Here is a 27,572-nt window from a genome sequence, read left to right on the forward strand (position 1 = left end):
TAGCAAGGTTGGTCTCCAAATTTTCGCCAAAAAGTCGCCAGGTTACCATAATCCGAAGATTAACCGCGCATTTTTCAAACTGAGTTTGAAATGTTTTGTCAATTTTATCAGATAATAAAATGAATCCATGATTTTTCTGTTTATATCATAAAAGCCATTACGTTTCCAACCTTCGTCTGGATTTTAAATGTACCAGAAAAATGCCTAAAGGGAACACCAGACATTAAATTTAAAAACTGCGTAAAATTTACTCTGGAGAACAACTTTATCAAAAAAAAATTCAATAAAAAACTATTATATATATAAAAGAATTACAGTGAAATAAGCAATATCTTTTAACAAAAATATTAATTATCCTAATAAAAAAAATTCGGCCAAAATTCGTCCGGCTTTTAAATGTACCGGAAAAGTGCTTAAAGGGAACACCAAACGATATATATATATATATATATAACCACAAATTTGAAAGAAAATGTATTACACATAACAAAATTACAGTGAAATAAGCAACATCCCTTAATACAAATATTAATTATTCTAATAAATAAATTAACCAACTTCCCGTTGCAAAATCTTAAGCATTCAAATATTATAAAGTAAGTTAAGAACTTTGTTTCCTAAAACAATCCGCAAAACTTTTTTATAATGAAATTTATGTATAATTATAACATAATGTAAAAAATGCAATGAAATAAGCAATAAATCTCATATTTGCAAGAGAAAACAGTCAGCAGTCCACTATTCAAAGCAATGAATGAAAAACTGTTCCAAAACCACATGAATGAAACTATCATCAGAAATCAATAACCCATCAAAATTTTGGTTTGTGGACGACATAATTCTAAATATACAACCCTCTTTGCCATTAGCTAATAAAGAGAGAGAGAGAGTGCGAAAAACAGGAAATTCTTTCTGTTGTGCATCACGAGACACATGCGCGTCAGAATAAGAAGATTGCGATGTGCGTGTTGCGTGTATAATTAATAATATTTTATCTCACAATTTCAACAGTCAGCAATCCAGTACACAAAGTACTGAATGAAACACTGTCGCCAACACCACATTCCTAGAGGCATGAAACTATTCAAAATGATGCGGTTTCATCAAAAAAGATAAATTAATAAACAATGTGATTCGATTTTTGAAAAACGTCGCTTCGAGGTGCACTGGCTCTTGTCTAGACGCACCTATGTACCCAATTTCGTAGCCCTGGGTCTATTAGCTTACGCGCAGCACGAACGAAAGACACTTCACAGAGAGACTCTTTCTTTAATTATATGTAGAGATGTGTTGATTTTGATTATGTTCTTCAAGTTTTTGTAAAATGTAACCTGAAATTAGTTTCAACTTGTTTATTGAAATTACAGAGTGGAACGGAAGGAGAAAGCTAGATTAAAATCTGTGAAGTTTCAAGGAAAAAGCAGTATAAACGACGGCAAGGTGAGCATGCATTTTTATATTTTCTTGCGCATTAATATAATTTAGAAGTCAAACAACAAAAATCAGCGTTAAATTTGCAGATTTTCACAGGCCTAGCAATGACGGTTTTCTCGAACTATCATGCTCAACTACCAAAGCGCAAATGAACGAGAAAAGATAGTTCGATCCAGTAGAATGGTGTCCAAACACCAGGGTACCTGGGCAGAAGCCCTACCCCTTGCAGAATAAATTAAGACGTTTTTCGAATCTGAGTATTTTCCTCGAACGATAATATGAAGAAACTAAATTGATAAAGCTGATAGTAATTTAAGATGAAAACATTAAGCTAGGAAAATAATTTAAATTTAAGGATATAAAATCTAATAGCTGCAGGCCAGAAGGCCGTCGAGCTGGTGAGCAGGATACTTGTAAAATGCTGCAAAAATTCAGAAGTCCTTGAGAGGTAAAAAGCAAATGGAATTACTCATAGGTGGTCATCTGTAGGATTTGCTGTACGGTTGGGAGTACTCCTCTCAGTTTCTCAGCTAAGTTGACATTCCGAAGGAAGCTTAGAATTTCGGAGAAAACTTTTAGCAGTTCTTGAATATCTGGGATAACAAACCAGGGTAGAAGTCTTTCCAGGATGTTTGGCGATGTTGGAGGCTTACTTCTTTCTCAGTTTTTCGCTGTAGCTGGCTTTGCTCGCAGTCCTGGTCTGCCGAGGATCTGACTTTGTCAGCTCAGGAAAATTTTCTTGTGTGGCATCTGGGGTAGTTTGGCCTGACTTCCTTTCTCAAACTTCTCGTATGCCGCGCAACCGCGGAAGCTGCTTACATGGTCCCCTTGCCAAAAAATGCAGCAGGGCTTTTCTTCTGGTCTTTTCGAGCATGTGTTGCTCCTGTGAAGTCCTCCACACTTGACGCATCTCTCAGGATTATTGTATAGGTGCTGCGTATGTCCGAAGACCTGGCAACGAAAACATTGCACAGTACTTTTCTTTGAGTTGTACTTCTCCACACGTATGTCAAAACTGAAGACATTGTTCAGATATGGAGAATCTGGTTCCCTTCAGTATTTCTCTTTGAGTTTAACAAAAAATATGGGCAGTGTGGCTTTTGCTCCGTTTTTGCTACTCTCAAACTGCTTTACCTTGACAGCAGGAAATTTTCTATTCCTCAGAATAGAGTCTTCTTTGATAGAAGCAGGGAGTCCCTTCAGAATTACTCTTATGTTCCTTTCGCGTCGTGGTTGGTACGGGTGAAATGCAGTATTCCTGTCTTTGAGAAGTTTCATCATACTTTGGTAATCCGCATGGCTTTTCATATAGACTTGAATGGTTCTGGACTTGACACTAGATTCATAACCATCTGGGCAGTTTTTGGTAAAAAGTTCATCGATAGTCAGCCAATCAGGTGTATCGCACGGGAACACAATGGGCAGGAGCTTTTCCACTGCAGACGCTTCTCCTCTTTGGCTTGTGCTTTCTAGAGCTTCAAATCTGTTAGTCTGGGTGACTACCAGAAACTTGATGTTTCACGGAATTCCTCCGAACTTTCCATTCCTGGTCATTCATCTCTTCGTCAGGGATAATTTCGTCAGTTCTAGGCTTATTTACGCTGGATTCAGCAATCGGCTGGGCGGGCTGTTGTTCACGTGCCTGCTTCTGCTGCTGTACTTGCGCCTGCTGCTCATGGAGTATCTTCTCGACCTCACTACCAGACCATCAAAAGTCTAAAAACATGATCTATACCCTGTGTCTTAACCAGAGCCTTGATTTCTTCATCCGTAAGATTGGAGACATTGGAAATGCTCTTAACCTTCTTTCCTTTCGCTTTGCCCTTTCCTTTCCTAATACTGCTCTCGGCGACGAAATCTTCTTTCCTGAACTTTACTGGCATCGATCTAGTAGACTGGAACGATTTTTCAGATTCCCTCTCACTTAAATCATCATCGGTAACATCGGTCGGAGTCCTAAAGAAGGTAGTACATTTTAAGTTGTACTCGCAGGTACCTCCGCAGTCCAAAAGAAACACCTAAAAGTCACGATAAATCGGAGCTCATACTAAGTACGACTTTCTCCTGTCACCGCAGGAAGAGAGAATGAAAGAAGATATACTGATTAGATAAGATAAGAAAGGCTGGACTTTAAGCTACTGGCCCCATCTGTTTTTGAAACAAGAACTAAAACATAATTTCCTGAAAGCCTGAAGGCAAATATGGATTGGATTTAGGGTCGTTAACTAGAACAGAAAGATTTTTTTTTGAAAGTGAAACTAGAAAACCTAATTGCGAGTTCCATACTCAAAGACCCCATTTCGGATATGAATTTCTGGGGTATTTACAGGATTCCTTGCCACTGCGGTTTAATTTGCATTGGTCAAACTAAGAGAACCTTAAAATTTCGCGTTAAGGGACATGAGGCATATGTTATAAAAGGAAACACAGAAGTCCTCGGTTACCCAACATTGTTGGTCCAAAAATCAACCTTCCAATTTTTCTGAAGCCAAAATTATCCAAAAAACATCTTCCATTGGTGAATTAGATGGAAGACTGTCAGGAAAGAGGAACAAAAGTAAATAAATGACTATTAAAATCATTAATAAATTAAAAGTTGTCTAATTAATTAGTTAATTATTAACAAATTATGTCGATTTTTAAATTATAAATATGTAATTAATTATTTTTAATTAGTTAATTATCAAATTAGTTAATATTTATCAATCATCATTTAATTCATATTTATTATTAAATTAAATAGAAATTAATAATATATTATTCTTTTAAATAATTAAAGATTAAGATAATTAAATAATTAAAATTAAATAAAATGTAGAGATACACTAAAATTTAATGAGCGATTTTTAATATAATTTTATTGCAAAAAATAAAATTTTCGAGATCAAATTTCTACTGAAATTGTTGTTCAGTTACGTAAAAGAAGAGCCGGAGCCTTCTTATTCAGAGCTCCGCCTAGAATTATGATTTATCCTCAAAACAAAGAAGTACAGGAGCCGGACTTTAGCGCAATTTAAGTTTTACCTACTATTTTCCTACTATTAGCTCACTCTCTCCCTATATTGTGTATTATTTATTCATCCACTCAAGTTCAAATACATTTTTTTAAAACTTGCAGTGGATGACACTTGATGTTAATACAGTTTTTTCACATATTAATTTTTTTTAATTTTATTAATTTAATTTAAATTTGTTAATTTTTTGTATTTAATTTTTTTTTCTTTGTTGACCTAAGTAGGAATTGACTTAATTGAAAGTTTTTTATTTAATCAGTTCTTAATTAATTAATTTTCAATCGTTAATAAAATACTTTTTATTCAGCCACTCAAGTTCAAATCCATTTTTTTTAAGTTGTAGTGAATGACACTTGATGTTAATACAGGTTTTTTACATTTTAATTTTTTTTTAAATTTTTCTTTGTTGACCTAAGTAGGAACTGACTTTTAAAAAAATTAATTTATATTGCTTGTTATGATTTCGTTTGCCCAAGAAGGGATGTCTCAATTTTAGATAAATGATCTTGCTATCAATTTCATTAAAATTTGTAATCTTGTCATTGTGTCGTAATTTAGTACCCATTACGGAATTCCTTTTTCCTATTTCAGAATACATTAGACAGGAAGAAAAAGAATTTTTCTTTTTCTCGAAAATTCCCATTCATGAAAAGCAAAGAGAATGCTGGTGAAGACGGAAGCGATGTCGAAAGTAAGAAAAGAAAATTTTGTTTTAATTTTTAGGCTTTCAGTATAATCTTAGCTCAGTAATTTAGATTCCATATTTATCTGATTAATACATTATGCTAATGTCATTTGATTTTTGGATTCAAAACACATTTTGTGTACTTTTTAATAAAGCTGGTTTTATTATGTTGCATTTTAATTTGAGAACAAAAAGGAGGAAAGAGAAAAAGTAGTTCAGATGGATACTTTGTAGAGACATTAAGTCATTTCGAAATCAAGAGATGTGAAAAATGAGCAGTGCTCTCGCCGGTACTCGAGCCACGGACCTCTGGAAAACGCGCCGAGTGTGCTGACCACTACACCACGAAGACATGCTAAGAAGGCGGGAGAAATACTTATATACTCCCCCTTTTAAAGGGCGACTGGGGATTAGCGAACCCAATCGCCAAATCCTGGTGGTGGAGAACCGTCATCTACCACTTTTTTTTTTTATTTCGAGCGCCATTGTGAAGATATTAAGTATTTTGAAAGCAGGAGAAGTGAAAAATGATCAATGCCTTTGCCGGGACTCGAACGACGGACCTTTCGAATACACGCCGAGTGTGCTGACCATTACACCACGAAGGCATGCTAAGAAAGAGGGAGAAATACCTTATAATTTCACTTGTTACTTGTAGGCTGATTTCTGAGGCCAAAGACCTGACGATATGTTTTCACAGTTATCATCAATTCTGCTTATATTATGGATAAAAAAAAACCTTTTAAGTATTTGAAATTGTTTAGTTAAAAATTATAAACTGCAGTTACATAAATAATAATGTTCATAAATGGAACAAGCATTATGTGAAAAATGACAAAAATTAAGCAAAATTAAATTTTCCAATTTAAAAATTGCCCAAGTCTGAATCTTTGCAGTATGTAAGGTTTGCGACCAAGATTTCGACCAAGGCTACGACAAAGGTTTGCGAAAATAAAGGCCTGGTAAGGACTTTAGAGGACGTAGTATATGGACGTGGGCGTTTTTGCAAAAATTAATGCCATAGAGTATTTTACGGACAATCTATTGTAAACGTCAGTTTTAATTTCTACACCTATTGACTTTGTTTTCCATCTACGATCCTTAACATTCCTTAAAGATCCTTAAAGATCATGTTGTGTATATTCAGATTTACCACGTCATTAACCAGTTAACTGTGACTGACGAGTATACTGGTCATGGAGAAGCGGCACGATTTTGTGTATTGACGAGTATACTCGTCATGCGTATAATGAAATGGAAAGATTAGAGGAACATTTATTTAGTAAGTACTTTACATAATGACAACGTAATAGAAACAGAGAAAAGAAAAATAATAACAAAGAAACCGGAGCTAGTGATTGATTATAATAAAAAAAAAATGGGTGGGTTGGATATGAGCGATGGAATTATCATAGCGTACTCCACAGTAAGAAAACGACTCAAAAAGTACTCTAAAAAGATATTTCTCCATTTCTTAGACATTGTGTGTCTGAATGCATTCATATTATATAAAAAAATGGAACTTTATCGCGTATCAAATTTTTGCTCAAATTTATTGAAGACACTTTTGCGACGTATCCAATTGAAAGAAATAAATCGACACAAACTCGGCCAGTTAGACCTAATATAAGCCAATGAGGCGGGAATCCTGTTCCGAATTATATACCCGGAACATCGAAAAAAAAAAAAAAAAAACCTACGCGAAGGTGTTCGCATTGCTATAAACATAAGATCCGGAAGGAATCGCGTGACTGGTGTTCGATATGCAAAGTCCCATTGTGTATAGTATCCTGTTTTGCTGAATATCCCTCCACAGCAGGAATTAAAAGTTTTACTTTTATATGTATAATAATTAATTTAATTTATTGCGTTTTTATTTTAATATGTATGTCATATATACTTGTGTTAACCAAATAAGTAAATATTATTAATTTTCAATTTTATAAAATAAACCCATCTTTTTCGTCCAGTATCTTACCAGCGCAACTTTTCTGTGATTGATGAATATACTCGTCATGGCTAGAATTCTGGCGACGCAAAACGAGTACGCCACAGTTAACTGGTTAAAATGCAGCCTTAAAAGAACACCTAAATAGTTAAATACTTAAAGCAATCGAAAAGTGTTTGTCAGTCATTTTGATTGATAATGAATAAAAATTAAACAATTCCATCTGAACTACTTGTCAGTTCTGCCAAATTATTGAAATCCAGTGTAATATTTCAGCAGCCTTTATTGCTGCTTCTTTTTTTGCAGCTGTAGCTTCTTTTTTGCAAAGCGCAGATTTCCGATATGTTATAATAATTATCTACATCTAAGAGCTTAGTAATCACTGCATGGATAGCTAGCTCACCTTAACTAACTGTTACTTAAAGCATGGCTCATGCATGGATTTTGTTTTATTTTTGGCACTTGCAAACTTTAATCCCTCAGTACTTTAACGGTGTTGTAAACAAATGTTTTCTGTGGTTTTAATTAAAACTCACTCGTAAATGAATTTATATGCAAACATAAATCTTCATTGCATAGAAAAGGAAGACTCATAAAAATAAGCGCAATTTAAAATTATGTCAAAGGAAAAATTGCTTAAATATTTTTCAAAATCAATATATCCATTAAAATAATTTTTCTCCCCATTTTGCTTTAACATTTTATATACAAAACATGTGTGTATGTTTCATAATTATAGAAAATAGCTTTAAGAATGAACTTTTTTTTACAAAAAAAAAGTATTGATTGTTTTTTACTTGCTTTTTACAAATGATAGCTTTAAGAATTACAAATAGTTTTAAGAATGAACTTCCAAAACATTCATATACGTATATGTATGTTTTGTAATTAAAGAAAAGAGCTTTAAGAATGAGCTATTTTTTTAATACAAAATTTTTTTAATACAAAAGTATTGAGTATTTTACTTGCTACAAACGATAACTTTCAAAATTACAAATAGTTTTAAGAATGAACTTCCAAAACATTCATATATGTATATGTATGTTTCGTAATTAAAGAACATAGCTTTAAAAATGAGCGATTTTTTTCTTTACAAGAAACAGAGAGTATTAATGATTTCACTCGCTTACAAACGATATCTTTAAGAATTACAAGTAGTTTTAAAAAGAAATTTTCTTTACAAAACAGTGAATATATATGAATATGTTTTTGTGCAGCCATTTTCGAATTTAAGTTCATTCGAAATAAAAAGCCATGTATTTTTTTTTATGTAAATTTTATGTAAAATTTACCTTTGATTATTTTCAGAAAATTTTAATTATAGTATATTGAATATCTAAAACGTACATAAGATAATTTTAAAATTTGCTTACTATCCATATTTTTATTACGTACACTTTTCAAAATTTTCTGTGTTGTACAAAAACCTGTATTTCCCCAGAACATTATAAGGCTTGACTCCTTTCTGATAAGTTGATTCATTTAAATTTTGTTTATTTGATTTATTTATTAAAGATAACAATTCAGAAGTTTTTTCTTAATTAAGATAATTTAAATCTGTTATCTTTAACCTACAGAATTCACTCAAAGAAAAGCGGCAAAGAAATTCTAATCAAAAAACATTATTTTCGTTGTTTCAAAGAACATGCCTTTTAAACATCATCAACAACAATGAATGAAGCGTTTGAAAATGAATTCTCAGGTTCTTTCATATTTAGTATTTCGTAATCGATTACTTTAGTTTTTAATGAACAGAATTTCATATTCGGCCATGTAATTTTATGCGAATCCCATTATCTTAACGTTACTTGATGCCTAATACAAAGATAATTGTCTAAATATCAATCACAGTAATAGTGACATTGTTCTTTCAGATGGCTTGAATCTGCACTTTTGCATGCTATTTCTTTCTTTTTTATTTTATCATATTGCACATCTGTTGCAATTTTAATATCGTAGTTAAACCATTTCATGATGGCTAATCCACTATACAAGTAGAATAATCATGGCTGGGATTTTTTTTTTTTTTTTTTTTTTTTTTTAATCTAGCGAACAAGCACTGACATCTAACTGACGATCGTCTGCGTCTAGAATTTGCAGATTTATTTTGTATAATGAAATGATTTATTTGTAAAGTTTTCAAATCGAGGATACATGAATTGGTACAGCAATAAAATTATCAATACATGCCAATTCGAATAACTAGCTTAGAATGTTAACTTCGAAGTCAAACAACAAAAATCAGCATTATATTTGCAAATTTCCACAGGACTAGTTTCGATAGTTTTACCGAACCATCACCCTCAGCTGTCAAAGTGCAAATGAACGAAATAAGATAGGATAAGAATGGCTGAACAGGAGTTAAGCTACTGTCGCCATCTATTGGTGAAACAAGAAAACTAAAACATAATTTCCTTACAGGCTTGAAGGTAAAGATGGATAGGAATTAGGGTCGTTAAATACAACAGAAAGATTTTTTTAGAATGTGAAACGCCTCATGAAAATCTAATTCACCAGTTGAAGATTGTTTTAATAATTTTGGCTGGAAAAAAATTGAAAGTGTTATTTTCGGGCCAACTGAGCTGCGCAACAGGGGACTTCTATGTTTCCTTTTTTCTAACATATGCCTCATGTTCTTTAACGCGAAATTTTAAGGCTCTGTTAGTTTGACCAATGTAAATTAAACCACACTGGCGAGGAATCCTGTAAATACCCCAGGAATTCATATCCGAAATGGGGTCCTTGAGTATGGAACTTGGAATTTTATTGATAGGAGAATAAACGACACAAAAGTTAAATTTTTGTAAAATACGTGCAGTTTTATAGCTGCACTATTTATAGCTATTTGATTTAAAGAAAGGAGTGACGACAGAATTCTTATAATCTCCTAAAACAAGAGTATGCCTTTTGATGCGTTAAGATAAGAATTTTTTAACTGCTTGGTCGATAATGTTGTGTGAAAAACTCCTGTCAATAGCTACTACTTTTAAATCATTTAGTTCTTGATTAAGAGCCAGTTGGAAGGAGCAAACTTCAAGTGCACGGAAAACAAAGGAATAAAATGAAGCTAGCTTTTGTTTAGTCGGAGGATATGATTTGAAGTGTGGTGGAAGGCAAACTGATGAAGGTGTACGATAAACACTAGTACTGAAGTTGATCTTTATTACCGTCAAACAAGGTAAAAGTATCGTCTACGTAGCGAAACCATACCTCGAAGTTTAAAGTTTGAAATAAATGTGATTCATATTTATGCATGTAGATATGGATGTAGGATGAGATTAAAAAGGCTTCCCATGGCTAATCCCTCAGTACTTATTCAGTTAATCCCTGAGTACTTATTCAGTTAATCCCTGAGTACTTATTCAGTTAATCCCTCAGAACTTATTCAGTTAATCCCTCAGTACTTATTCAGTTAATCTCTCACTACTTATGCCCCACCAGCGGCCGAGCGGTAACGTCGCTGAACACTGGTAGTTCGGTCTGAGGTTCAAATCCCGCGAATGGGCTGACTGCATGGGCGTTTTCGTGGTTTTCCCCATGTGTAACGTGTATACCAGCCAGTTTTCCTTAGAAAGTCCTCCACGAAGGCATCCCTCCCTTAAGACAGATAGCCCTCGAGTGCTTTGCCTTAATCTAATAAAACCAAACTCTCACTATTTATTCAGTTAATCAATATACAATACTTATTCAGGTATATGCCCAGGCCCACCAGCGACCGAGCGGTAACGTCGCTGAACACTGGTAGTTCGGTCCGAGGTTCGAATCCCGCGAACGGGCTGGCTGCATGGGCGTTTTCGTGGTTTTTCCCATGTGTAACGTGTATACGAGCCAATTCCCCTTAGAAAGTCTTCCACGAAGGCATCCCTCCCCTTAGACAGATAGCCCTCGATGCTTTGCCATAATCACACACACACAGTTAATCCCTCAGTACTTATTCAATTAATCTCTCGGTGCTTATTTTGGGAAACAAAATGCGTTTGTTTCAAACAGGATGCAGGAGAAATGAAATTCACGAAGTCTGGTTTCTAGACATCTTAATGTACCCTCCATTGAAACATTGACGAATAATGATTTTACATCAAAAGAAACCATGAGTAAATTTGTAGGAGAAATGCTTTTAACTTTTTTTTACAAACTCTATTCAATTTTTTATAGTGTAAATGTTATTATTTAATAGAGTTGAATATCTAGGAACTGAATAAGTACTAAATAAATTTGCAAATATAACACTGATTTCTGTTGTGTGAGTTCTAAGTTAATATATGTTCGTCGTGTTATTTTAACCTAAATTAGCTTAAAATGTTTGTTCCTAAGACGAAGCTATATTGTTCCTTGAAATGTTTCAAATGTTATTTTTTTTCTTTTATTATTATGATTAACGCAAAATAATTTTTGAATTTTAGCGCTTATTAGAAAAAATGTGTGCTATTTTACGAATAATGAGGATATGTACATTTTCTGTTTCAAATATGATCACACGTTTTATATACAGGATGCACCTTAAATGTTGTGACAAACTTCTAGGAGAGGTAGAGCACATCATAAGGATTAAGAATTGCATAGGAACCTATAAAACCGGAAATGTCAGAGGTACGTGATAGCAGAGGTAGAAGTTGGGAAAGGAAACAAGAGAGTGATTCATTTGAAACATTTATTGGACATGAATACAAATGGTGTTTCGACAGTTTGAATGTTACAACAGATGCTCGAAGTTTGCACCATCAGACGCCAAACATGCCTGACACCGACGGACCATTCATTGCCGGACATGTTCAAACGCTCGGGGAGTTTCTCTGATTGTAGCAGCTGCGCAGGCGAGTCTTACCATGAGATCCATTTCAGACAAACAGGATCGTGATACACAACACTTTTGATGGCTTCTCACGAAGAGAAATCAAGGCTCGATAAATCCGGTGAGCATGGGGGTCAGGGAACGGGTCCGCCACGCCCAATCCATCAGTACGAAGAATGAGCTGTTCAGATGGCTACGAACATCCAGTCCAAAATCAGTCCAATTCTTTAATGACTCATAGTCGCACACATTTTGACGCAGACGTGCAAACAAACTATGGTGTAGTGGATGACTGTCGGGGAAACGTTCTCAATAAATGCGTGCAGAGGTTCGTCCATTACCTTCAGCCATTCCATACACTAAGTACAGGTCTGCAAACTCTCCGTTCGTATAGCCTTTCGTGCTCTTCGTATGGTGCTTACCCGGAAACACTACCAAATTGACCGACCATAGGACTTAACGAGTCTCTCTGTGTAATTATCAAGTTGGCAGATGCCGTCTAATATCTGCTATCCGTAGTTACAGCGTGGATGCATTTATAACAATTCTCCAAAATATTACAGAGCCACATATGCATACAGTTTCGCATAGACATTTTTACATATAATAAATACTATACATTTTCGATGCTAGGATGTTAAATACAGCTATTTGTTATCACTAACTTAGCAGTTAAATTTCCTGTTTCTTGGAAATTGCTAAAGATTCATTTTATTAAACAGTTTCTAGAGGTTACTTCGCAAAAGGATTAACAGAGCACATTATTAAATACAAAATTGACAGTTGCACAAGGTTAATAGATCCCGTTATGAATTAAATACCAGATTCACACTTTTATATAAACTAATAGTTACAAAAGAATCAATTAAAATCAGCACATTCAAATGACCAAAATTAAATGCACTTATTATAAAACTATAGCTACATAACATTAGAAGTTACATAATTGTTGAACAGAGAATAATAAATGTGCCTATAGGACTTGTAGAGGATAAGATCTACTTTCCTTAAAACAAAATAAAACAAACAAACAAAAAGAATAAATAAATAATTTTTTTTTTTTTTTTTTTTTTTTTTTTTTTTTTAATAAGGAAAATATATTACTGTATATTCCTTAAAATACAACAGATATGCTACTGATTACATAGACATAATATGCACAAGGGAGCTAATAACCCAATAATTAAATATAGTACAAAATAATTGCTAGTTATAAATTAGACGTAATATTAATATGTATGTATATATATATTTATTGGGAACTAGGGAATCAAACAAAATATAAAATCGCTCGAGTGAGGCAATCTTCACAAAGAACGTCTACGTAAAGAAGGAAAGGTTCCATAGACGTAATGTAAACCAGTTTGCTATTACGCCGCTGAAAAGCGGAGGGAAAATTCGCCAACGGATTTGGCAACGGAACCTGGCGGCGAGAATTTCCCCATCCGCGACGTGTACAGGAAATTGAGGAATACGTGTTAAAAAGTCAGTAGGATCCGGAGGCGTCCATTCACGTTTCTGGGCATGGGTTCCTATGCAATTCGTAGTCTTTGCGATGTGCCCTACATCCCCTAGAAATTTGTCGCAACATTTACGCTAGACCCTGTATATCTGCTATTTGAGCATCTTGCTATGTCAGTAGTGTCTTTCATTTGCACATCTAGCCAAAGTATATATATCTTTAGAGGTTACACTTCAAAACGCTTCAAGTTTGATTGCCTGATGCACATTTAGCTTCGTTTCACATACATTCTGAATTAAAGCCAAATTTTCAACCTAGTTATAAATTTTCCATTCTGTATTAGGTAAAAGATAAAAAATTGTTTTATTACTTGTTTCATTATTTGTAAAGGTGTGTGTAATGAAAAAAATAACCTATTTCAAATATTGCTTTTCATGTTTCGCCACTCCAAGGAGAAGGATCGCCAACTAAAGGTTAGTGTCCAAACTACATATCTATTTTGGCCCCGAAATTTATACCTTTTTACGTAATGTATTATTTCTCTTTTTCATGCATACGACTCTAGATTTTAAAGGATTTACTCAGTCCTCGAATATTATCTTTTATGACATTCATCCTTTTAAATAATATTACGGATATGTTCATATACCAACAAAAAGAAACTCACCAAAGATTATACGAGAGCTACGTTTTTAATTCTTCAGTTGTTGTGTTCAAACTAGCACCAGAACGTTTAGAGAATGTTCAATGCAAGTGCTCCATGAATGTATTTTAGAAACATTCGGGCGGAAATGTTCTGAACACACATATCGGGGAAAAAAAAAACATAAAGACAGCTTTATATCTCTCGTCCTACTGGACCGATTGACCAAATTCAAACTGCGTTTTTTAATGTTTCAAAATCGCGACTTAGGATGTATATATTAGATTTGTTTAAAGAATTGTTCCAGCGTAGCTATTTTGACACAAAATCGGATTTTTTCTGAACTAACATACCAGTTTGTTTTCCATATTTCGAATCTACGACTCAAAATATGCCAAAGTGCTAAGTTTTGTAAAAATCGTATAAGTAGTTTTTAAAAATTTAACTCTGAAAATTTTAGCTCCTTCATGTTAATTGAATTTGGTATATGCTTATTAATAGCTCACTTTTTTATTAAACTTATTTGATTTTTCCTTTCACATTGCGAAATTTAGGTTCATTACGAATGAAATTCGCCCATTTTTTTAATTTTTTTAATTTGTATTTTTAAATAAATTTTGTATATTTTTCAAAAAGAATTTTGAATTATGACCTATAAAATTTTTACCGTCATCTTAAAGTAGATGTATTTCTAAGCATACCTGCAAAAAATTAGAGTTTTTTTTTATTCAAAATTTCCTAAGATATACGTGAATTTACATATTGGCGCGTTTTGAAATTTGACATATTTGTTATAAGCGATAAAATTGCCAAATGTGGTTTACACACTTTGTTAAAATTATTTGAAAGCATGAACGATGACCTTTTTTTTTTCCCGCTCGTGTGCAATGGGAAAAAAAAAAAAAAAAAAAAATAGCTTGCCATGAATTGAGAAGTTCGCATTTTTTAATTTCTCCGTAAATTTCTGATCAAAAATTACAAAATTTAATATCGAGGCACAATTTCAGTCGTAGAATCGAATCGAAGTCGTAGAATAAGTCGCGCTTTCGAGACGCGGCAAACGCAAGTTAAGTTTCGACTATCGGTCCAGTAAGAACAGGAGGTATAGAACTGGCCCTCCCCCCCCCTGCAATGTACATCCTAAACAAATACATGATTTAAGCATTTCATTCATATAACATATGCTGTGAATGTTTCGAAAAGTACCACGATTGTGTATTGAAATATATGTCTTAAGAACACTGCTGTAACATGCACCACTTAGTACGTCATGTAGAATGTTAATGGTGTAACATCAGGGGCACGTTATACTGTCACAGAATGAACGACATTTTTTTTAACATTTTCTGGATGTCCTGGTGCTGCTTCTGCTGTTTTCTTTCGGGGGGAGAGGCAGGCGTCTTGCCCTTCTGATTTGTAGAAATCTATAGATACATTGGAAATTACAAACCATTGGCTTTTTGAACCATTTTATCAACTTTTCAAAGGCATAGTCAGTTGCCACGGACAGGCTTTCTTATCATAACACAACTATTCGCTCTTCTTGATAGTCCCTGCGCTATTTATGTGGTACTTTCCATGGATGGGTATCCGTCGAAAACGTTGCAGAGAAAACATCGCGGAGGAAAATATCGCAAGGAGAAACCGTCGTGGGAGAAAACATCGCAGTTCTAAAATATCGTGGTCGAAAATACAGCAGTTCAACAACTTCGCAGTTTAAAAACATCGTCATCAAAAATGTGGTAAAAAATGTCTAGAAATCATCGCATGACGATAACATCGCACACATACGTTTTCAGGTTTTGAAAGTTGTAAAGGCATGTTCCTGTAAAGATTATAGCAAGAAGGAAAGGAAGATTCATTTACTTCTATATTTCATATATTTGAACGAACTAAAAAAGGAAACTTAAATCTATAAAAATTGAAAATGAGTAAAAAATTAAGGAAACTTAAAAAGCTTAATAGAACTTTAAATTTACATAGTTAATTAATCGTTTTTTATAATCGTAATATAATATAAATTAATCATTTTTATCGATTGATAATATAAATTGGTCGATAGTCTTTATTGTATCGATAATATAAATTAATCGTTTTTTTATAAAGTTTTACTGATAATTTTTTATGAAAAAATAGTCTAAAGAGGCTTAGAAAAAGGAATACAAATGATTGCATGAGGTTACCTCTATAAAAATTGCGTAGTGAATGATCAAATTATTTTCTTTCACATTTGTTAATCTGATATTGTTTTAATGAAAATTACATATTGTTTCGCTTCCGTTTATTCTTAACACGTTGAGCGCGGCGCCGAATTTGCTGTCCTGTCCGTTCAGCCGGCAGTGAGCTAAGCCGTAAAGCTAAGCCATATTTTTGTTTAGAATGTTTCAATATATCTCATTAAAACTAAATTTGATCACATTTCATTGAAACTATATTTATTTTTTAACTTTAATACTGTCCGTCCCGCGGACCGACGCTAGCCAAACAAAAATGCTAGTGTCGGCCACACGGAAAGTTCACTGCCGCGCTCAACGTGTTAAAGTGTTGTTAACATTTTCATGTATGGCGTATAATCAATTTTTTGGTGATCGATTTGTTATTTATGACAAAAGTCATAACTGACATAATATGTCACTATGCGATTTGAAAACGCATGTATGCGATGTTATCGTCATGCAGTGATTTGTAGGTACTTTATTTTTTACCGCGGTATTTTCGAAGACGATGTTTTTAAACTGCAAAGTTTTTGTACCTCTTTATTTTCGACCACGATATTTTATAACTGCGATGTTTTCTCTTTGCGATGTTTCATCCCACGATGTTTTGTACCACGACGTTTTCTCCTTGTGTTGTTTTCTCCTCGACGTTTTCGACTGTAACCCCATGGATGTCATACAGTTGACGATGAGTTTCGGCTGCATTTTCGTCCATGAATCTCACAGTCTTACAGTTGGAGAAAACATCTTCATAATTTGATTACAACTTAATTTTAAACTATAGCTATCTTGCCTATCAATCTATTAAAAACATAAATAAATTAAATGCCGGAATATAGTGTACTGCGCATGAAATACGATTTAAGAATTCAGGGTCTTACAGTACCTTCAAAAACAGAAAGCCTTGTTGTTCCCGAAACATTTCAAATTTGTTATCTAATATTTTAAACATAATTGAAACTTTCAATAGGAAATTTCAAGGTTACGCTAATAACTTCAATTAAACGCTGTTCTTGTTATAGTAACTAATCTCACTTATCTGACCTAATCAGGAGAAACCCACGAGTTTTATCGTGGCAAGGAGTGGTGGAAGATAAATGTTTGTCGTCGGCCCGGGTCTTGAGCACCGTATAAGTAACGGTACGACTTTACCCAGTTCCACCCCGTTTTGAAGGCAAGTATCTCAGAGAACGGGTCCGTGAGTCTTCCACTCCTATGACCCTGCCATTACAATGCTTTCAACTCGCCATATATTTTAAGTGCTCCCATGCCGCACAGACGCTATACATTTACAAACATCTATGCCTTCTCCGGCATTCTCCCTTAGGTATACAGTAGGAACCTGTTAACTAGAATGTCATCGAACTTATTGACTTTGTTGTTGTTGACTAATGCTCACTTGTCTGATCTATAGTCACCACAAGCACACGAAGTTCCTCGTGGCAAAGAGCACAAGATACGCCTGTCTTTGGCAACAGCCTTGATCACCTTACAGGTGACAGTGCGATTTAGCTTAGCTCCACCCCCAGTTTTGATGTAAAGTACCGTGGGGTGAGGTCCGAGGGTCTTCCACCCCCTTTTCCCCTACCATCAACCTCTCGAGAAGACTTTCGACTCGCCGCATGTTTGGAGTGTCCCGATACCGCATGGACACTATACATTTACAAACATCCATGCATTCTCCGGGATTCGAGCCAGGGCTTTTTGGCAAGGCAATCAGCGATGCTAACCACTGTACCGGTTGGGCGGCACGCCGAACTATTAATATTTAGTGGTTTTTCTGCTCACCCACTCACCGAAAAAAAAGAGGAGAAAGACTTGATATATTGGTTCAGCAAAAACAAGGAAAGTTCTTCTAAAGGTTTTATGGTTATTATTGGATTGTCTTATAACGGAAAACTTAAAATAAGGAAAGTAAATAAAAATGTTAAAATGAATCCGGATTATTATCAGAAATATGTTTTAACACCTATTTTTAAATAAGAAACTCCATCTCTTTATCCAAACAATCTTTACTGTGCTAAGTTCCCTCGGGATAAGGCCCCAAGCCATACCTCTAACTCTAGCGCTCTATTTTTCGAAAAAATGAGAAATGAAACCGGAATTGAAGCTATTCCCTTAAACCCTTTGCGGCACCTAAAAATTTCCTTCTGTACGCACAGAAAAATTGAATGAAAGAGGATTTATAGGTTACTCTGAACCTTCTTTATTTATAGTAGATGGCAGCTCAACACAAACCAGTTCATATATTTTAGCTATGTTTAGTTTTTTAAAACCGTCATTTTTCAAAGAAATCTTCCAGATTTTTTAGGGTATAAAATAAAATTCTTTGAAAAGAAATTTCTATGTTATTTTTTGGCTATATGCTAATCTCCTTTTTCTGTATTAGTTTAAAAATTTTTACCGTGAAATCTTGCCTAAAATCGAACTGCGAACCCTAGGTGTGCCCAAACCGGGCTCACCGATCATCTAGGACAACAGAGAGTCTGCATTCTTTCTTTCTCCGAATCTCATCGGTCAGTTCATCGACAACAATGCTCGTTTCAGCACTCTTTTCGAAGCTCTATTCAATCAGTGTACCCACTTTAGGCACACCCACAGAATTAAAACGATATCTTCACAAAATTTTACTTGTGTACTCCTCTGGGCCTAATTAGACTGCCTACTTTTTTTTTCATCAAAACTTCGACTTTAAAAGGTTGCGTGTCGGAAAGGGTTAAATGCATCAAACCCAATATTTAAATTATATTTAAATGACTCTTTTTTTAGAATCGAAATTTTCAAATGTTTGAAGTAAAATTGGATTTATGGACGGCTGAAGAGTACTTTGGCACTGAGCACCACTAATGGCACTGAGGCACTTTCTAATGGCACTGAGCACCACTCCGTGGCATTAGAAGTTTGAGTTAGGAGAAATTATTCGAAAAATTGTAGTTGCTGTGCTTGGAAAGCATGTACAAAATCTTGAAACTGAGTTTGATCCATAATATAACAAAAAAAAAAAAAAAAAAAAAAAAAAAAAAAAACGAATATTGAAAGGGCTTACCTATCCGGGGAAAGCACACTAACCCGCAATCGAAACTATTCAGTTGGCGGCCCGGTAAACATAACGCGTTGCCAGATTCGTGATTCGATACACGGATGCCAGATACACTAAATGTATAGCACATCGAACATTGGCCAGAGAGTTCCGGGCACTTCTGGAAGTGGCCGGCCAAAGTCGCATATACGCTATTCATTTCCAGTACATCGGACATTGGCCACACGCCCCGGCCAATGTGCGAAATGGCCGGCCAATTCGGGAACTGGCCGAACTTCGGGCTTTGACCGTAACATATACATAAATGTATTCATTTAAAAATTTATAGATTAAAAAATTAATTATAAATTTTTAAAAAATATATACAAGCTGATGAGTTTTTTTAGCCCAAAGGAGCGTTAGTACAGAAGGGCTATTAATTTCGTTCTGGCATTTTGCGTCTATTCACTTTCTGCTTTGATTCACTTATCTAACTGTTGCCACCAAATATTTTCCCCCTGTGTTATATATAAAGAAATTAAATAATGAAGAATCCGCATAAATGTATGTATGTTTCCCGTAATGTGATAAAGCAACGGTACTTAGAGCCATCCAATTTGGAATAACGTAATCCTCCTCCGAATATGAGCATCTGGAAGCCCAAATTTGGAATTTGTTTTATTATCTACTTCATATTTTTATTGTTTTATTATCTATTTCATATTATTTATTATTATATATATATATTATTATCTATTTCATATTCATCATAAGCATATATGAGTTTTTGATTAAGAAACTCAACGCTTTCAAAGCGAACAATAGCAACATCTACGGGAAAAAAAAAAAAACATTTTTATCTCCAGCGCGCGAGATAGTGTATCGGAAAATCGAAATACATGCTCATTTTAAAATTATTTTGCGATATTGCTGCTGAATTGAATTTTATGGTTTAAGCGCGAAGAACATCATATTTAATAAATAAATGTAACACAGAAAACGTTTAAAAAACGCCCCTTTGGGCGTAATGTGAAATTTGAAAGCTTTCAGATTTTTTTTAAATTTATAATTTTATTCGCGAACAATTTTTTTATTCAGTTTAAAACCTGCAATGGCAACACATCAAGCAGCTTCCTTTTTTAATCTTAAAAGCAAATCATAGCGCTGCCAAACTTTTTTCGTTTTGTTTTGTTTTTGTTTTTGTTATTGCATTTTTGTTCGCCATTTGGTTATTTATCTAAAATTCCCACGCCCTTTTCGATGCATATCTGCAAATCGCAATTGCATGCCTTGCATTAAATTGTGAGTTTGCTACTCGAAGTAATTTCTATGCCGTCAGTTTTATGTATCGTAACTCATGCTAATTGTTCGGCATAGGGTGGTATTTGTCAAATAATACTACTGACTGTTTGTGGCAAAGTGGTTTATTTATCTTCTAACTCGGCTACATAAAAATAGAAAATAAAATAAATTTAGAAAGTTTTCGTAATTACAATTGACTACTCTCGGATTTTGCAAACCAATTTTTTTGAACAAGTATTTTGCAAACCTAAAGATAAGTTTCAAATTTGTGAACAAGCATTTTGCAAACCAAAAGATAAAGTTTCAAATTTGCGAACAAGTATTTTGAAAACCAAAAAATAAAATTTCCCAGTTGTAGTTATCCTTCACCTGGCATCTCAATCGTTTTCTTCGTTGAATTTTAAGTTGCTGAGATTAGCTCATAGTCCATTAAAAGAAAAGCAAAAAGCTGGAAAAAAGGTACGAAAATGAAATATACCTTTTAAGTATTTCTTATCAACAAAATTTGATATCATTTTTTTCCTTTTTCGCCTAAAAATAAAGTTTTATAATCCTTTCTATTGAAAAAATTATAATCTTTGTTAATAAGACTAAAATTAAAATTACGAAGAGGAGTGAAAAAGTAACCTTAATATAGCTCTCTTTCTAACAGAAAACACAGAAATAGGATAGAAAATGTTTCGTTATTTTGTAGAGACATTAGATATTTTTTGGAAGCAGATAAGAGGAAAAATATGCAATGCCTTCGCCGGGAATCGTACCACGGACTTCTGGAATACTCGCCCAGCGTGCAGACCACCACACCATGAAGGCATGCCAAGAAGGTGGGAGAAATACCTTATACGTTTTACCGTAAGTCTCCACTACGTTTAATTCAGATGTGTCAGCGTTTCAGTAATACCTAGAATCAAAATAATCAATCAAAGGGAATCGTCTTTGAATACTAAATCACATATGCTGTGTCTCTTTTATTTCATTCCTTGTATTGAACTTCCTTTGCAGAAATGATATGCAGCCATCCTTAATACAGGATCTTGATTCTCTAGTTACTGCCTTCTGCTTTTTCAACTTCTGTGACCAGAAATGGAAAAATTGCGCGAAATTTGCTCTTTGGTGTATTTTTTAAATGAGTGGCCATTTTCGAAATGTTTGCTGATCTATGCAGTGGCTCACATTTGTTTTTGGACACTTTCTAAGGTTTCTCCTAAGTTTTTAACAGTTTTTTTTAAAGCTCTTTTCCTATCCATCCCTGTTTTAGCTTACAATTTTCTACCAGAATGTGTGTTTAGAAACGCGTTTAATGCAAATGAGTAGGAGTAGTATTTAAATCGAAGTTCCACTGACTTCGAGAGAGTTGAGTTGAGTTGAGAGCAGAATCTGAACACCCGTGCGGCTTACTTAGACTATTCGGATCTGGTCCAGACTCCACACGGCCCACCAGTGGCCGAGCGGTAAAGTCGCTGAACACTGGTAGTTCGGTTCAAGGTTCGAATCCCGCGAACGGGCTGGCTGCATGGGTGTTTTCGTGGTTTTCCCCATGTGTAACGTGTATACGAGTCATTTTCCTTTAGAAAGTCCTCCACGAAGGCATCCCTCCCCTTAGGCAGATAGCCCTAGTGTGCTTTGCCATAATTAAATCCACCAACATAAAACATGCTTGCATAGTTCATACATACACATGCTTACATAGTTCATAATATATGTTTACATAGTTCATAGAACATGCTTAGATACAAGTAGTTCATAATACATAGATCCTGTTTCATAAAACCTTAGATATAGTTCATATATGCTTACATAGTTCATGATACATTGATCTTGTTTCATAATACATGTTTAAATTTTCATTGGCGATAATACATACAACATACATCTACTAAATCAGCAGGAAAACAAAAACAAACAAATAAATAAAAGAGATTGACTGGGATCTGTTTCGCACTGTGCAAGTCTGTTCCTTCGCCACTGCACAAGTCTATTGACTTCAGGTACAGGTTGAGGTTGTAGTGCAGCGGACACCCATTGTTCAACCATTGGTAATGTGGGTATAGTCCAACCTGCACTCTCTCTTTATTTGAATATTATAATTTTTTGGAAGAATTTTGACATATTTGCATTTTTTACATATGATTATAATATAGTTGTGACATACGGTGCCTTTTATACTCGAGTATATAATGGTAAATATAGAATATAATGATAAATACAGAACATAAAGGCAAATGTATAACATAAAGGTAAATATACGAGAGCATTTCGAAAAGTAAAGATACAATGGCTCGCATTCCTTAAAAAACATTTATTTAGAAAACGTGAGTTACATCTTATTAACTGGATTATCTATTATTTTTTGACATAATCACCCTCGTTATCCAAACATTTGTTAAGTCGGTGCACAAGCTTTTGTATCCCACAATCATAGAAGGTTGCCGCCTGTTGGAAAACAGCGCGCACACAATTTCCTGTACCCTAACTTGACAGTCACAACTTCATAAAGAGTTGTCATTGACACTTCCGGTGTGATCTGATGCAATTCTTTCGATTTGAGACGTCTATTCGCACGAATTGCTTCCTCTGTCCTCTGAAGAAGGGCATCGGAGATCACAGATGGCCGACCTGTTCTTTGTTCGTCATGAACATCGGTCCTACCTTCAGAGAAACGACGACACCGTTTCGTTACATTTTGTCGATTCATAATGTTCCCATAAACAGAAACAATTTCTTTGTGAATATCCGCTGGTCGCTGACCTTTTGCATGAAGAAAACGTATGACGGAGTGCACTTCGCATTGGGCGGGATTCTGAATCGGCGCAGCCGTTTTAAACACGACCTACTCCAACCAGAATCAACGTTGAAATGCCGAACGACCGCGAGGAGAAAGCTAACGGTTCAAGGTTAATACCTGTGTTGCCAACTTGTTCACCAAAACTTTTCTTTTCCTCTGGCGTACGGTGTATCTTTACTTTTCGAAATGCCCTCGTATAACATAATGGTACATTACATATAACAATACATTTACGAACATAGCATGATTATATACGTAAATGCAAAGAGCACTTTTTTGCCTGTATGTGTACGAGAGTATATACGGAGTCAGGCAGAAATTATTTTGTATATCAATTTTTTTTCCAGAATATTTTTTTATTTTATTTTATTTATTTTATTGGATGCATAGAGGTGTTGTATCGTCCTCTAGTCTTTATGTTAATTCTAGTCTGTACTTTTGTCAATTTTGTCCTTCAATATTTTGTCAAGTAGGTAGCTTTGTCAATTCTAATTTAAATTTTTTGAAAGTTCCAGTGTGTTATTTTTTGCTCATAGTCTGTTGACTTCGAGAGTGACTGTCTGTCGACTATCAGGTGCCTGCACAAGTCTATTGACTTAGAGAGAGAGAGGGAATCAGAGTTAGGGTGCGTTTGCCTTTTGGCCACGTCTCTCTAATCTTTTACTACGCTCGGCCGTATTGCGAGCCCTTGATAGCTTCACTAGCTAATTCGATGCTTAAGGGGACATTTAGTTAGATTTGTGTTAGCTTCGGCTACATCTCTTTAGTTAGTCATTAGTTAAGTTCTTATTTCTGGTACTTTTGAGTTTAAGCCCCAGTGGAGGCTTTGCTGTACGCCCTGAGAAAAGGGCCGACTGTAAGTTCTTATTTTGAGCAATAAAGGGTTATTAACCCTTCTTGGGTTCACATTTTTGTTCTTGGACTTAAGCGATTATTCGCTAGGTTCTTTCACACTTAGTTAATAGATAAAAGGAAGGAACACTAAAACTTGTGTTTCTGTTTTCTGTTTTATTTGAAAGTGCCAACTGCTAAATATTAGCGAAATGACTTTATTAGCGCAAAGGGGCTTTGTCTTGAAGGACTATTGCTTTCGTTTTGCGATTTTGCGTTGGTTCACTATAAGTGTCCGTTTCACTTTTCAAACTGTTGCCACCGAATGTTAGAGTCCTGCATTATATTTGAAGAAATTAAATAATGAAGAATCTGCATCAATGTATGTACATTTCTCGCATTTGGATAAAACAACGGTAAAAACAGCCATCGAATTTTGAATGACGTAATCCTACGGCGAATATGGGCATGTGGAAGCCCAAATTTGAAATTTGTTTTATGATCGGTTTCATATTTTGTAAAACTTTGACAAATTTTTGATGAACAAACTCCAGGATTTCAAAGAGCGAGCCATGGCAACGTTGTACAGAGAAAAAAAAAAAAAAAAAATCTGAAATGTTTCAGATTTTAAATTACGTCCAAAGGGGCGTTTTTTTAACGTTTTGAGTGTTACCTTTATTTATTAAATATCATGTTCTTTGCACTTAAACCATAAAATTCAGTTCAAGAGCAATATCGCAAAATAATGTTAAATTAAGCATATCTTTAGAATTTCCGATATACACAGTCTCGCGAGCTGGAGATAAAAGTATTTTTTTTTATATATAACGTTGCCATTTCTCGCTTTTAAAGCATTGAGTTTGTAAATCAAAAATTCGTTAAAGTTTTACAAAATATAAAATCTATAATAAAACAAATTCCAAATTTGGGATTTCAGATGCTCATATTCGCAGTAGGATTTCGTCATTCAAAATTCGATGGCTCTATGTACCATTGTTTTATCACAATGCGAGAAATAGACAATCATTTATGCAGATTTTTCATTATTTAATTTCTTCAAATATAATGCAGGACTCTAACATTTTGTGGCAACAGTTTGAAAAGTGAACCGACGTTTATGAGTCCGACGCAAAATCGCAAACCGAAAACAATAGTCCTTCAGGGACAAAGCCCCTTTGGACTAAAAAAAACATTTTTATCTCCAGCGCGGCGAGACTGTATCGCAAACGCTAAAGATAGGCTCAATTTAAAACTATTTGCGATATTGCTATTGAACTGAATTTCATGGTTTAAGTGCGAAGAACGTGGTATTTAATAAATAAAGGTAACAGACAAAATGTTAGAAAAACGCCCCTTTGGACGTAATTAAAAATCTAAAACTTACAGATTTTTTTTATTTCTTATCTTTCTTTTTTTCATGTATGAGAATTTTTTGAAAACCTGCATTTTTTCGAAAAAGTTATTCGAAACGTTTAGATAAAAAAAAAATGTGTTAATTCGAAAAGTTTTGAAAACGCTTCACGTAAGTGTTAGGACACTTTGAACGAGCAGTATATATTTAATAAAAACACGACATCTAATAATTCTTTGGATATTCTTCAGCTAAAATGATACCTTCCATGCGCTTTGCTATAGGATTTAAGTAATTTTGTTGAGTAAGAATGCTCCATTTTATTTCATTCTTCCTTGAAAATTGCAGTTAATAATAAAGTTTTTGAAGAATTTTCTGTTTTATTGTTTTCTCCAACGCACTCCATACATGTATAAGATACTTTCTCACTCCTTTCTGGTTTCGCGAACGGGCTAGCTGCATGGGCGTTTTCGTGGTTTTCCCCACGTGTAACGTGTATACGAGTCAGTTTCCCTTAGAAAGTCCTCCACGAAGTCATACCTCCCCTTAGGCAGATAGACCTAGCGTGCTTTATCATAATTAAATAAACCAAACTAAACCGACCCTCCTTTCCGGATGCATTCGTGGTTTAGCTGATAGCACACTCGGCGTGTATCGAGAGGTCCAGGGTTCGAGCCTCGGCTAGGGCATTGCGCATTTTTCACGGCTTCTTCATCAAAAACCCTAATGACGCTACATTGGCGCCCGAACTAAAAATGTGGTTGATGATTCTTCGTCACCAGGATTTGGCAACTGGGTGCCCTAATCCCCAGTCGGCCTTTAAAAGCAGAAGTATGTAAGGTATCTTCTCCCTCCTTTCTGCATGCCTCCGTGGTGTAACGGTTAGCACACTCGGCGCTTATCGCGGGGTCCAGGGTTGAAGTCCAAGCAAGGTCACTGCACATTTTTCACGTCTTCTTCATCAAAAACTCTAATGATTCAACACATGTTTGACAGGACTTAAGTCCGAAGAATATTCAGAAATTCTGATCACTTTAGAAGAGTTGCATAACAATCATGTTTGGGATCGTTATCCTGGTAGATCTTGCATTCCAAGTGTCTCTGCAAATGCTTTCAAATTTCCGTCAAGAATATATGTATATATTTGCACAGATGTATATAATTTTCTATGAAAAAGTAAATTTTCTGTCTCAGAAGCAGCGAAACGTACCCAAACCATTATCCTTCTACAGTCTCGCTTAACAATAAGCAACAGGTTTTTTCGGATTTAATTCTTCATTTGGTTTTCGCTTCACAGCCATTCGCCCGTCGGATCCAAATATGTTAAATTTTGATTCCTTTGCAAATATAGCATTTTTTTTAATACGATAAATCTTTGCTTACCATGAATTTTACAAACTACAGTCGTATTATCATTGTTTTCCTATTAATGAAGAATTCTTTTTCCTTGCTAATTGTCCACTGTATCCATGTGCCGTAATGACTCTTCGAACAGTTTTAGTGTTAAATTATCTCGCAAACCGTTCTTCTAAATCTTCTGCAAGTCTTAGAGTACTAACTTGATGTCTTGTTTGGTTTTCCCTAGGATAAATCTTCTATTCCTTCGTGCTAGCTTGGAATGGGGTCCAGATTTCAGTACATTTCGAAGATTTCCACTTTATTTTCATCATTTTAATAAACTAGAGGTAGTTGAACGCTTTGCATCGAGGATTTTTTTAATATTTTTGATACTTTTATCATGTTTAAAATCGTGAATAGTTAAATTTTGAACCGAATTTTTTGTTAATTTGTAGCATCCTGCCTTGGTTATTTCACATACGAAACTGTTATATTTGGCTAAACCAGCAATAATTTCCAAATGCAGACGATAATTCTTGTGATGTATTTTTACTTCCTTGTACGAAGGGAGCACTGTAATCGCAAAACTTTTCGGGTATAATATTTCAACGAAAATATCCATTTTGACCGCTATCGAATGCAATTTAACGGTGCTTTTGCGTGACATCTGTACGTAAGGACAGAATAAAGGACTCTTTTCCCAAAACGGGTTGAAAAAAGGATTTAAAACGGATTCAGAAGAGTTTTTTTCG

General features: G+C 34.7%; 1 protein-coding gene across 9 annotated transcripts in view; it reads left to right on the forward strand.

Annotated features, from left to right (window-relative positions):
* LOC118193858 (disks large homolog 1-like) overlaps positions 1-27,572 on the forward strand; it is an 816,267-nt gene that overhangs the window by 746,172 nt on the left and 42,523 nt on the right. For 7 of the 9 annotated variants that reach the window (XM_085825973.1, XM_085825976.1, XM_085825972.1 and 4 more), the window contains 3 exons: positions 1,368-1,440; positions 5,040-5,139; positions 13,788-13,808. In XM_085825973.1, coding sequence (XP_085682099.1) covers positions 1,368-1,440; positions 5,040-5,139; positions 13,788-13,808 — 194 coding nt within the window. The remainder of the gene's footprint in view (positions 1-1,367; positions 1,441-5,039; positions 5,140-13,787; positions 13,809-27,572) is intronic. The other 2 variants (XM_085825974.1, XM_085825977.1) reach the window with 1 other exon arrangement.

Source organism: Stegodyphus dumicola, chromosome 10, assembly GCF_044657685.1.
Source record: "Stegodyphus dumicola isolate Sdum_Otavi_A_Nest chromosome 10, ASM4465768v1".
NCBI classification, from domain to species: domain Eukaryota; kingdom Metazoa; phylum Arthropoda; class Arachnida; order Araneae; family Eresidae; genus Stegodyphus; species Stegodyphus dumicola.